Source organism: Leptopilina heterotoma, unplaced genomic scaffold, assembly GCF_015476425.1.
Source record: "Leptopilina heterotoma isolate Lh14 unplaced genomic scaffold, ASM1547642v1 Lhet_530, whole genome shotgun sequence".
NCBI lineage: Eukaryota > Metazoa > Arthropoda > Insecta > Hymenoptera > Figitidae > Leptopilina > Leptopilina heterotoma.
Genome location: NW_025111116.1, coordinates 562,074 through 575,241, shown reverse-complemented (window position 1 = coordinate 575,241; position 13,168 = coordinate 562,074). Strand labels below are relative to the sequence as shown.

At 27.2% G+C, this 13,168-nt stretch overlaps 2 protein-coding genes across 3 annotated transcripts in view; both read right to left on the bottom strand.

Moving 5' to 3' along the window:
• The window catches only part of LOC122508312 (metastasis-associated protein MTA3), a 231,998-nt gene that overhangs the window by 55,976 nt on the left and 162,854 nt on the right, over window positions 1-13,168 (bottom strand). The window lies entirely within an intron of this gene.
• LOC122508313 lies at window positions 6,064-12,426 on the bottom strand. Of its 2 annotated transcripts, XM_043621588.1 has the most exons (6): window positions 11,854-12,426; window positions 7,782-7,900; window positions 7,364-7,577; window positions 6,900-7,275; window positions 6,281-6,749; window positions 6,064-6,200 (listed from the first exon to the last, which is right to left on the bottom strand). In XM_043621588.1, exons 1-5 carry the CDS (start codon window positions 11,914-11,916, stop codon window positions 6,397-6,399), a joined length of 1,125 nt encoding a protein of 374 aa, XP_043477523.1. In that variant the 5' UTR covers window positions 11,917-12,426; the 3' UTR covers window positions 6,064-6,200; window positions 6,281-6,396. The 2 variants fall into 2 exon arrangements, with proteins under 2 accessions (XP_043477523.1, XP_043477524.1); XM_043621589.1 differs by lacking the exon at window positions 6,064-6,200 and having other exon boundaries at window positions 6,601-6,749; window positions 6,998-7,275.

Here is a 13,168-nt window from a genome sequence, read left to right as displayed (position 1 = left end):
TCGTTGTGTATTTTGTTATACTCTTTACACACGAATAGCATTCTCATTGTCAGGTAGAATACAATTAATCGTCTCTCGGCTGTCGATAAACCGGTTGTACTCAGGAGAGGTTTTCTACAGTTTCCCTCTTCTCTGGCGAGAAAACCCATTGACGGGTGGTCCAGGCAAATGCGAGTACTCCTAACCTCAAAAAGTCGTTCTGTAGAAACGCAAAAAGTAGTTGGTATATAAGAGTGTGTGTTCTGACAGTTGGCCTAGCTTCAAGTCATTTAAGAAAAAAAAAAAAAAAATTAATCGTCTCGTCAACAGTATTTCATGTTCTCCACATCCAATAAAATTGATTGGAGAACATGTTTCCAAAGTTTCAGAGACTTTCAAAAGAGTATTCTCCTGAATGTTATTTTCTTTTAGAGTTTTTAAAATTGACATTTCCAAAATAGAAATTAAATCGTATAGCTGAAGAGAGGGGTGTTTTAAATATCCTTTAGATTTTAATTCAATTAATTTATGTATTTCAGGAATCACGTCATTTTCTGATAGAGTTAATGTGTTAACACAATCGTGACATAGAAATGGCTTCTTAGTCACTAAAAATTTAGCGAAACGATTCCTTTTCTGCTGACATACCCTGAGACATAAGTTAATGCATATTCTGAGGCTTCGGATAATGTGTAGTTGTGTTCTAAAAATATTTTTGTCGAATCTTGTAAATAATTTGTACCATTCCCTTTATCTAAAAAAGTATCGATAATACCTTCCCATTGCTCTTTTCGATTTGTGTTGTGTTCAATATCTTTTAAACTCAATAGCGTATCTAAAATTTCGCTCCCTTCAACGTTGCAACCTTTCGGCGGTTTTATTAATGAGTATATTGAAACAAGCTTATACATTTGTATAAACAAAGTAGAATCGGGATGATCATTAGCCCCACAACACTCTCTCATTAAACCAAAGAATCTCTGAAAAAAATCGGTATGTGAAAATATTCTTTTAATCTCTAACTCTAACTAGAGTCGATAAAATTATTTATATAGACACTTTTTTTGAAAATTTTATCTTTATAAAATTGAACGATCTATATTTTTATTTTTTATCAATTTTTATATTCTGTAAAAAATTACAAATTTTGAAGCCCATTTACTTTTATAAAACATATTTTTTGGAAAATCAAAGAATGAAAAATAAATATATGAAAGAAGTTTCAATTTAAGAGGACATCTGTGCATTCTTGAAAATTAGAAAACAAAGGTTTTTTACTTTTTTAAAAATAATTTCTCAGTAGCCTGTATCTAGACAATCCTGTTTATATAAATAAACTTTTTTTAAAATCAATACGCGACAGTGTAAAAATTATCTTAAGGTCATGTTATTTAGTGGTCACGTGCTCCATATACTTTACTATGGGAACACGTGACCACTGAATAACATGACCTTAAAAGTCCGAAAAAATATTGTTGATGAAAAATAATAATTTTTTTTTTAATCAATTTTTAGATCCTCAAATTCTTTTTTTTTAAATCGATTTTTAGATCCTTAAATTCTTTTATAAATATAAATTTTAAACAAATGAACCCTTCTCATGGAGACGTACACAAATAATACCTCAACGCAGTCCTGATTGAGGCGACCTGTCATAACATATTTAAAATTGCATTTATCAACCAAAAATTGACAAATCTCTAAAGCAGCTTGTAATGAAACTTTTAAGCCGTAGCAGCAATTTTCAGTTAAAAATTTTTGATTCGTATCTTTAGCTTTTTTTTCCCAATCCTTAAGATACTCAATGAAGTTTTTAACAATCTGAAATATAAAGTTATTTGTAAACAAATAAATTATTTTCGAATCAAAAATAAAATAATTTTCTATCTATGAAAAAAGTAGAAGCAAATAATTTCTGTAAATCAAGAAAACGATTTTTCTGGGTATAAATTTCAAATCTAAAATTTTTAACAATGTATATTATTTAACCTTCGGAGAACACACCTCTTTTTTAGATCATTTTTTAATGCTCAACCAATTTTGAATTGTTCATCTGATCAACCTAAGAATTTTTTTTTATTTAGTTTAAACTCTGTAAAATAAGTCTGTATATTTTAACACCCTTATAAAAAATACTAAACAATAGATAAAAAGTTTTTTTTTAAAAAAAAGTGGGGTCCGAGGGTTGTCCAGGACGATATGAACTATCAGAATATGTACAGATTTTGAAACAGATTATTAAAAGATATGGGTGATTCTCCGCGTAGCGCACAATTTGGATTTTACTGTTTTTGAAATTTTTTTTTTCAAATTAAGTAAAAGTCGATATAGAATTTTAAAGTTCAATATTCGAGAACGAAATATTTGTGGTGGGCCAGACAAAATAATTATAATTTTCTTTTTTACAATAAACACCCATGTAAAATTGATTACACCATGACGCTCTGATTCGACCATGACGCACAAGAAAAACTAATTTTTTAAGCAAATTATTATCGATTTCAAAATTCTTTTTTTCCACGTCTTTTGTTTTCACTTACTTTATACTACTAAACTTGTATTGAGGTAAAATTTAAATAATTGTTCATTTTATTGCAAATATATTATGATTCGACCATGACGATTCTGTGATTCCCTATGCAACTTTCATGCTTGTAACACATATAAAACAGAAAAATAAATTTTTTTTATTAATTTCTTTTATAGTAATTTACTTAGGAGAGTTTATTAATGCTTTTTATTAATGTTAAGTAATTTTTCGATTTGATTTTTTATGTTAATTAGGCAATTTTACAAAGTGATGATAACAGGGTGGCCACCAAAACTCGTGAATAAAATTCACGTCTATTTCCCGGTTTTTTCAAGGTTTTTAGGAAATTTTCAAGGTTTTTTTGTTGGTTCAAATTTTACTATAGTAATACTGAAAAATACAACTATTTCCACATATTTTATTATTTTTTATTGCCGAATTTTTTATAGGCTTTTCTAACGATTCTGAACAATCAATCGTATATATTTTAAAAAATTCAGGGTGGCCACAAATATTTAATTTTATTTTTCCCTGACTTTTCCCTGATTTCCAGACAAAATTTCCACTTTTTCCCTGACCATAAAGAATATTCTAATTCACACTAAAAATTATTATAGATACTGAAAATAATGTTTTATTAAATTTATTTACAAATTTCTTCAAAAGTAAAATTATTAGAAAACATCAATAGTTTTATTTAAAACAAATATTTAATCATTTTTTTTCATTGGAATTAAGATGTTCAAAAATTTCAAATTCAAACCTTTTTAAAATTCAACAACTTATAAGAATATTATTATAAAACATGAAGATATAAATCACTCGGAGTGATTGATATCTTCAGGTTTTATAAAAATTTTAATTTCCATAAAATTTTTCAGAAAAAAAATTAAATTATTTACAAAAATTATAATCAAAATTCGTTGCAAGAATTCAATTATTTTCATAAATAATAAAATTCTTCACATGGTTTCAATTATTTTTAATAAAATTTTAAATAAATTTGGGGCCGTTCAAAAAATATGTAACGCTATTTTTCGGAAATTTGGACCCTCCCTCCCCCCATGTAACGCAATGTTGTATACATTAGCGCCATTTTTTCTGCTGACCGTTACAAATAGCTTGACCCCCCCCCCCTCCCCCAGAAAGCGTTACGTATTTTTTGAACGGCCCCTTTCTCGAAAAATAAAATTATCTGCAAAAATTTTTTTGCAAGAATTAAATTGGGTACATTTTACAAATAATGAAATTCTTCACTGAAATTCAAAAATTTTCAAAATTTACATTTTTAATAGAAGTTTTCAAAAGAATATAATTATTTAAATAAAATGTAATAAAATTCGTTGCATAAATTCAATTATTTTTACAAGTAATAAAATTTTTCACATGAATTCAATTATTTAAAAAAAAATTGATAAAATTCGTTGTAAGAATTCCATTATTTTCATAAATTATAAAATTTTTCTGAGGATTTCAATTATTTATAATACAATTTAAAGTAAATTCCTAGAAAAATGGAATTATTCTCTTAATTTGTTTGTAAGAATTTAATTACATTTCACGAATATAATGAAATTCTTTGTTGAAATTCAAATATTTTCACAATCTACTTTTTTAATAAAAGTTCTCAAAAGAATTCAATTATTTAAAAGAAATGTAATAAAATTCGATGCAGGAATTCAATTATTTTCATTAATAATAAGATTCTTTACATTATTTCAATTATTAAAAAAAAAATTTGAAAAAATTCATTGCAAGAATTCAATTACTTTTATAAATTAAAAAAATTCTTTGCAGGATTTCAATTATTTGTATTACAATTTTAAGTAAATTCTTCGAAAAATGTCACTATTTTGAAAAATTTTGTTAAAATTCTAAGAAAGAATTCAATTATGTATTTTTAAAAATTCATGCTATAATGCTTTTAATATTCAATTATTATTTAAAATTTTAACTAATATTTATTTTCAAATCAATTTTTATTGCAAAATTCTACAAGAATTCAATTATTTAAATACAAAAAAAAATAGTTTATTAAATAAATGAATGTTTTTCGAAACTAAATTATCATTAAGAATTTTATTAACAAATTTGAATTTTATCGAGAAATTTTAATAAAATTTTCAAGAATAATTAAATTTTTCGAGGAATTCTATTAAAATTGTATTAAAAATAATTGAAATTCTATTATGAGTTTTATTATTCTTGAAAATAATTGAATTTTTGTAAAAAATGTTATTATTATTTATGAGAATTTTTTTAAATTTTTGAACATAATTATTGAATTTCTGCGAAGAATTTTATTACTTTTGAAAATAATTGAATTTCTGCAATCATTTGTAACTTTTCAAAAATTCAATTTTTTCCAGTTACTTAAATAAAAATCCCTGATTTTTCCCTGAATTCCCTGATCAAAAAATAAAATTTTGAAAATGGTCAAAAAAATTTTTTTTTAGTTTTAATAATATATAATACTAAAATTCAAGGTTTTTAAAAAAATTCACGTCCAATTCACGGTTTTTTCAAGGTTTGACAAAATTCACGTCCATTTCAAGGTTTTCAAGGTTTCAAGGTCCGGTGGCCACCCTGTGATACCATGACGCGAAAACGGGGGACAAGAAATATCTACAAAAATATTTAAAAATAAATTTTGTTTTCCATAAGTGTTTTGTTTCTCTCAATTCTACTAATTTAGACAATAAGAAAATGTCAATATTCATTATATTTATTATTATATTTTACTAAAAAAATAACATTTTATATATGAAATGGTAGTGGTGACTTATTACACCATGACGTTTTGGCACCTTAAAACAGATTTTTAAGTAAAATTACAAACTTTTAAATGAAAACGACTATAGACTTTTATTTGTTATCATAGAAATAAGTTATCCACGTTGAATTTATTAGAATATATGAAACTGATTTCTTAAAAAACATGAGGGACATTAAATATTATGGATGATTCTCCGCGTAGCGCACAATTGTGCGCTACGCGGAGAATCATCCATATATTTTTCTGATAACTCACAGTCCATTCTTCGTTGCCAGGTGACATTGCATTTAAAGCTGTACGACTATTCATCGCATTATTTAGTTGGTTTATTCTTTTACAGAAATCTTTTGTTGCTCTGCAATCTTCAAGATCTTGATGACGATTTTCATAAATTTCAAGAGCATCCTGAACACTAAAAAACTGTGAAAAATGTTAAAAATATGTAATACAATTTAAAGAAAAAATACACAGAAAAAAAATTTGATTCAAATAACCGTTTACTTGTCTATTATGAAATAAATATTTACATACTTGAATAAAATATTTTTTTTTCATTTTTTGTTTAATACGATGAAATAAAATACTTAGATCAAGTAAATATTTACTTAGTTTAAATAAATATTTAATGGATATTAGACAAGAAAATTATTTAATTTAAAAATCAAATTTTTTTTCATTAGTTTATTAATAATAAAGAATAATAAATTTAGGTGATAATAACTAAATAAAATATTAATAAATAAAATTTGAACTTTATTATACCTGAAAGGCAAGAGCAACATTCATTTTTTGATAAAATTTAGGATCAATGTGCTCTTTACGTAGTTTGTAATTAACTTTTAATGCATAAGGTTCCTGCTGCAAAATCTCGAGTAAGGCTTACCAATGTTTTTTTGAAATAAATCTATCAGGTGTCTATTAAAATATTTTAAAAATTGGTTTAATTATATATTACACTTCATAAAATTAAAAATATCAAAATCTAAATTACTTACAAATATTTTTTCGAATTTACCAAATTTCGTAATAAAATTTCTTAGAATTTTAATTAAATGTGGGTAATCAGACAGAAACCACAGTCTTCTTTCTGTGCTGCATGGATAGCAAACGCTTATTTTTTTTCTGAAACGCCAAACTTCGTCCACATTGCCCTATTCCAAGCTGCACCATCAGTCACAACTGCGTCAATGAAAAGACCGGATTTTTCTGCAAGTATAATGGCCTCTAATATTATTTTGTGCACAACAGTGCTATTGGCACTACCTTTGCTAAGAAAGCAGCCAATCGTTTGCACAAAATTGCTCTTAAAGGGTTGAAACATTATTTTTAGGGCATGATCGCCGCGAACTGCCTTCTGGTGCTCCGGAGTGAACTGTCCAAGATCAGTAAATTCTTCAATTTTTAAATTTACACGATCAAAGGACAAAGTTTTAGACAATTTAATTTCATCCACAGCCAACATTCCTACAAATCAATTGAATAATGTGACTAATTTATAAAAAAAAATGTTTCAGATCAATTCGCGATTATACATAAAAATTGAAAAAAAAATATTTCGCATTTTTTCAATCATTATTATTCAACATTTTAAAAATAAAAAATAGTAAAAAAAACCTGTTCGACATTCTGCTGGCATAGAAGCAGTTTTCACAGCTAAGCCTTTAAATATGTAATTTTGGAACACGTACGAAGCTTTAATGTTTTTTAAATACCTCCCCAAAGTTGTCGGCGAAGGCAACGTTAAAATTTTATCACGACGAAGCTGACGATATAATTTTTTACTTTTAATTCTCAAAAGTATACATTCATAAATCCACTGTGTAGTATACCGCATACTATGAGTGTTTTTGTATTGTGATGGTTTGAAACAAGCTTCAACAGCAATTTTTTGTTTTTCCGGAAGTTTCTGTAAGATTTGATTTAAAATCTCTTCTTTTGAAGTTGCACATTCCTTGCGAAGTTTTTCCGCATTTCTTTCAATACGCTTAATCTGTAAACATTATTAAGTAATTATTTTTACTCATTATTTTATATAAACAATTATTTCAATTTTATATTTTTTTAATCCAACAGTTTACCTTCCTTTGAAGCGTAGTATATCTTCTTTGAAGTCCAATATATCTATTTCTCATTTTTCTTTTCAAAATTTTTGTTTTACACTCGACTCTTTTTTTCCTTGATTTCTGCTTTAATCTATTTTTTTTTAATTTCTTGCATTCTAAGCAACATTTCGCCTGAGGACCAGGAGTACTTTTTGATTTTGAATATACAAAACCAGTACATTTTTGAGACCTAAAATTAGTATATATCGTAACGAGTGCGAGCAGTTGCCAATTTTTGAAATTGGCAACTGCTAGCACTAGTTACGAACGATATTTTTCATAACAAGGTGCAAAAAAGTGCCCTTTTTAGCACCGCGTTATGAAAAATAATATTTTTTTACTGTAACTTTTTACTGTAATTACAAAAGAACATATATTATATTTTTTAACATACCTGTTACAATCTTTAGAATGACAAGGTAATAATTTAGACGTTAATTCTAGAAGCATCGGAATTTTTTCAACAGTAATTACTTCATGTGGAACTTTTATTTCCCTCCCGTTAATCATTACCTAAAAATATGACGGTTAAATTTATTCTTTTTTTATAAATTGTATTCATTCAGTTAAAAAAAACGCTATGTCTATTTCGCCCGCAAACTGGCGAAATAAGAGCGATGAATTATTTCGCCCGTCACTAAAAATACATAGGTGGGGGACAACGGGCGAAATAAGAGCGATGAATTATTTCGCCCGTCACTAAAAATTCATAACTGGCGAAATAAGAGTGATGAATTATTTCGCCTGTCAGATAATTGTTTCTATAATATAATTGAAAAATATGAAATTTTTAAGGTTAATGACAGAAATGACAGAAGTATGATCAACTGAGGTTAGTAACATGCGCGCCAAATTCAAATAATTATGTATAGCTCATTTTTAAAAAAGGATTTAAAAAGTCGGGTTTTTGATTTATCCACACATTACTTTTATTAAAAACAATTTGTGATCACAAGTATTATATATATCGTGGGTATAAATTAAGGCACATACGGTTTTTTTTATTTAAGTTTTAAAATGGATTCCACATTTCAAACCAATTAAAATTTTTCTAAGTGTTGAAACATATCACACTTAAAGTAAATAAATATTTATCTATTTTCTTCTGTATAAAAATCTGTTAAGTCAATTATTTAAAAAACATTTTAAATAAAATCCATCGTTAAAATGTAACGAAACAAAACATACAAAACGAAACTATAAAACAAAATAAACTATAATAAAAATTATTTAAAAAACGTTTTAAATATAATCATTCGTTAAAAGGTAACGAAACGAAATTTTTAAGTGCCTTTACACTTTTTACAAAACCAATGTTTGGCTTTGGGAATTTTTTTTAAGTCAATGCAGATTTGGTGAAACCATTCTAAACAACAGTCGCATCTGATCGATCCTTGGTTTTTTTATTTTTTTTTTATTAATAAATTGTGATCTGGTTCTTCCTCTATATTAATTTTGCATTTTCCACAAAGCCAAACATTGGTTTCCTTTTTAATGTCGAAGAGCTTGCTTACAGCAAGCCACGCATCATTCGTGAAACATTTTTTCACAATCAAGAAGTTTACCTAATTCAACGGTTTCAGAACTCATTTTTCAATAGCTTTTCACACTTTAGACTTTATTTCAAACCCACGAACACGTCTGTTGTCAGAGAAATCACGGACAGTAATAGAATAATTGAAAATTTTAGAAGATAAAAGTCAATTAAAAGTCAAGGGGGTAAATAATTTATAACCGCGAAAATATGAAATGATATACTTTTATTTCTAAGTTATTACATTAGGTATTTATATGTTTGCATTTAATAAAATAATATTTCCATTCATTTATAACTATGAGATTAACCCTCCTGCGTACCGTGACGAGTATACTCGTCCAAACTAAGTTGTTACCAAATGCGCGAGGACGAGTATACTCGTCCAAATATTTTTTCTCATAACTTTTAAACAAATTAACTTTAACACACGAGACAAAGTGCAAATTACAGTGCAAGGTTCATAGTTAATGATACATACATAATAAAGTCTCTAATTAAAGTATTTGTTAATAAACAAAGTATTAAATATTTGTTATAAACAGTGGAGGATAGGTCACAAAATAAAAGTTGCAAATACATACTTCTCTTAAAAAATTGTTTGATTTCAATGAAACTTGGTATCTCAAAGATTTTTGGGGTTGCTGATTAAGAATCTGAACCCAGATTAAAAAAATTTAAAATGGCGGATCCAATATGGCGGATGAGTTTTTCAAAAATTCATCCGAATTTCTTTAAAATCTATAATCGGGGGTTTTTGAGGTCGCTGATTACGAATCTAAGGTCAGATTTAAAAAATCCAAAATGGCAGATCCAATATGGCGGATGAGTTTTTCAAAAATTTATCCAAATTTCTTGAAAATTTATAATCGGGGTTATTTGAGGTCGCTGATTACGAATCTAAGGTCAGATTAAAAAATCCAAAATGGCGGATCCAATATGGCGGATGAGTCTTTCAAAAATTTATCCAAATTTCTTGAAAATTTATAATCAGGGGTTTTTGAGGTCGCTGATTACGAATCTAAGGTCATATTTAAAAAATCCAAAATGGCGGATCCAATATGGCGGATGAGTTTTTCAAAAATTTATCCAAATTTCTTGAAAATTTATAATCGGGTGTTTTTGAGGTCGCTGATTAAGAATCTAAGGTCAGATTTAAAAAATTAAAAATGGCGGATCCAATATGGCGGATGAATTTTAAAAAAATTGTTTGATTTTAATAAAACTTGGTATCTAGAGGTTTTCGTGGTCGCTGATTACAAATCTGAGGTCAGATTTTCAAAACTCAAAATGGCAGTATAAGAATATTTTATAAATTTAACAATTCTTTAATTGTTTTAACAAATAATTGTTGTTATGTACTAACTTTTTACAAAAAATTTCTAGAAACGTGCAGCTTTTTTCTAATTTTGCAATTAACTAAGCTGTGTAATATTACATGAAGATTTTTCATAAATTTAACGATTCTTTAATTTTTTAAACAAATAATGTTGTTGTTTACTAACTTATTACAAAAAACATCTATAAGTATGCAATTTTTTTAAATTTTGAAGTTAACTAAGCTGAATAATATATCTCCAATTTTGCAATTAACAAACATGAATCTTACAATAATACTGATCTTGTTAACTTTTAAAATTTGGAAAAAGCATGTTTCTAAGTCTTTTGTGCAAGGAGTTAATCAATATCTATAATTATTTGTTTAAATATGTGTTAAATTGTTATATTCATAAAACATCATTATGTAGTACTACTCAACTTAGGAAGTCTAAAAAATGCACATTGTTTCATATAACAGAGACGTAGTTTATGAAGGACTCGTAAAATACCAATATATCTAAAACAAATCTAAAAAATTTCTAAAACTGGCGGCCATATTGGCTCTGATCTTCTGTATTTTTAAAATCTGATCTCAGCTTCGTAATTTGTGACCTCTATAAACCCTAGACACCAAGTTTCATTAAATATTTTTAATAAAATCAAACAATTTTTTAAAAATTCGTCCGCCATATTGGATCCGCCATTTTGAATTTTCCTAATTTGATCTTAGATTCGTAATCAGCGACCTCAAAAACCCCCGATTATAAATTTTCAAGAAATTTTGATGAATTTTTTAAAAACTCATCCGCCATATTGGATCCGCCATTTTGAATTTTTTAAATCTGACCTCAGATTCGTAATCAACGACCCCAAAAACCCCTAGGTACCAAATTGTAGAAAAATCCAACAGTGTGAAAAATTTGTGCATTTGGAAACAATTTTATGGGTGAAAATAGGTACGCAGGAGGGTTAAAAAAATGATATTCATAACAAAATATTATGTTACCTAGCATATAATTATTATAAAAAGCTGAATGTAAAAAATATACATACCTTAATTTATGCCCACGATATATATAATACTTGTGATCACAAATTGTTTTTAATAAAAGTAATGTGTGGATAAATCAAAAACCCGACTTTTTAAATCCTTTTTTAAAAATGAGCTATACATAATTATTTGAATTTGGCGCGCATGTTACTAACCTCAGTTGATCATACTTCTGTCATTTCTGTCATTAACCTTAAAAATTTCATATTTTTCAATTATATTATAGAAACAATTATCTGACAGGCGAAATAATTCATCACTCTTATTTCGCCCGTTGTCCCCCACCTATGTATTTTTAGTGACGGGCGAAATAATTCATCGCTCTTATTTCGCCCGTTGTCCCCCACCTATGTATTTTTAGTGACGGGCGAAATAATTCATCGCTCTTATTTCGCCCGTTGTCCCCCACCTATGTATTTTTAGTGACGGGCGAAATAATTCATCGCTCTTATTTCGCCCGTTGTCCCCCACCTATGTATTTTTAGTGACGGGCGAAATAATTCATCGCTCTTATTTCGCCAGTTTGCGGGCGAAATAGACACAGCGTAAAAAAAAAGTTACCTGCACTCTCATATCTGATGATAAAATTACTCTTTTCATGCTGTAATTGTTATCATCATACATTTCTAAAAATGCAATATACTTTTGTGAAGTAGTAATTATTGACCAAAATTTGGATGGCAATGGAATTTTATTTGAATTTTCTTTAATTATGCTAAAGCTTTTTTCCTTGTTTCTATTACATTCAAATACTAGGTCATCCCACTTATTTATTCTAATGTCAGTAGAAAAAAATATTGGTATCGCATTTCTTTTTAGTACCGGTTTTTGTCGAGGTATTTGGTTGATGGTACCATCTTTTAATTTTATACTGAAATATTTTTCAATATCTTCAGATTTAAAATGTAGTTCACAAATTTTTTTAGTTTTTAAAAATGGTTTTGTGATGTATGGTGACACAGCATCAGATCAAATACGCACTTCATCCTAGAAAAAAATTTTTAAAAAATGTGTATAAATTTATATATGTATATGTATATTTGTATTTCTGCATCACAATTATAAATTATTTCATTACATAGGATTAAATTACTTTTGTACAACAGTTGAAACTTTCCTCTTTCAATGTTAATAGTAAATGTAAACAAAAATACTTACAATTAAATTTCTTAACTGTGAATGTTTTTTGAATCAATTATAAATATAATTTACAAAAATTATTATTCTTATATTTAAATATGATTTTTAAATATTTATAAATAATAAAATAGTTAAATTTTTATTTTACTTATTTTAATATAATTAAAATAAAAATATTTAAAAAATTATTTTTATTATGTCAAAAAGAATTCTGTTCACATAAGTTTCTTACAAACATTCAAACCATACATTTTAAAAGCACTGTTAGTAATTCAGATATATTTATTAAATAATATTTACTTACCGTTCTTGGAGAAAAAAACTCAAAAAGTTTCCTTTTCGTCGCTCTAAGCGACTACCGGAATTGCAGCCTTTTATGCAACAAAATGTTGGCATTTTTTCGGCAGTGGCCAATTTCAAACTTTATTAATATCGCACAAAAATACAAAACACAATAACATATTAAAAACACAACTTACTCTGCGACATCAATAACTAAACAGAAATCTACATTTATTTCGAAAATTCAAATCGCAATTAGCAGTATGCATTTTCACTGGGCTGCTTTTAGCGCTACGAACTATGGGCGTGAGGTCTCCTTATCCTACTTCGTGGTCAAATGTATGTAAACAGCAACATCTGTTTATTTCCTACGTTTACTATTGGCTCATTACTAAAGTCCCAAATGTAAAAACACGCCTACCATGAGCCTGTTAGGGTGCAATCCCATGGCACC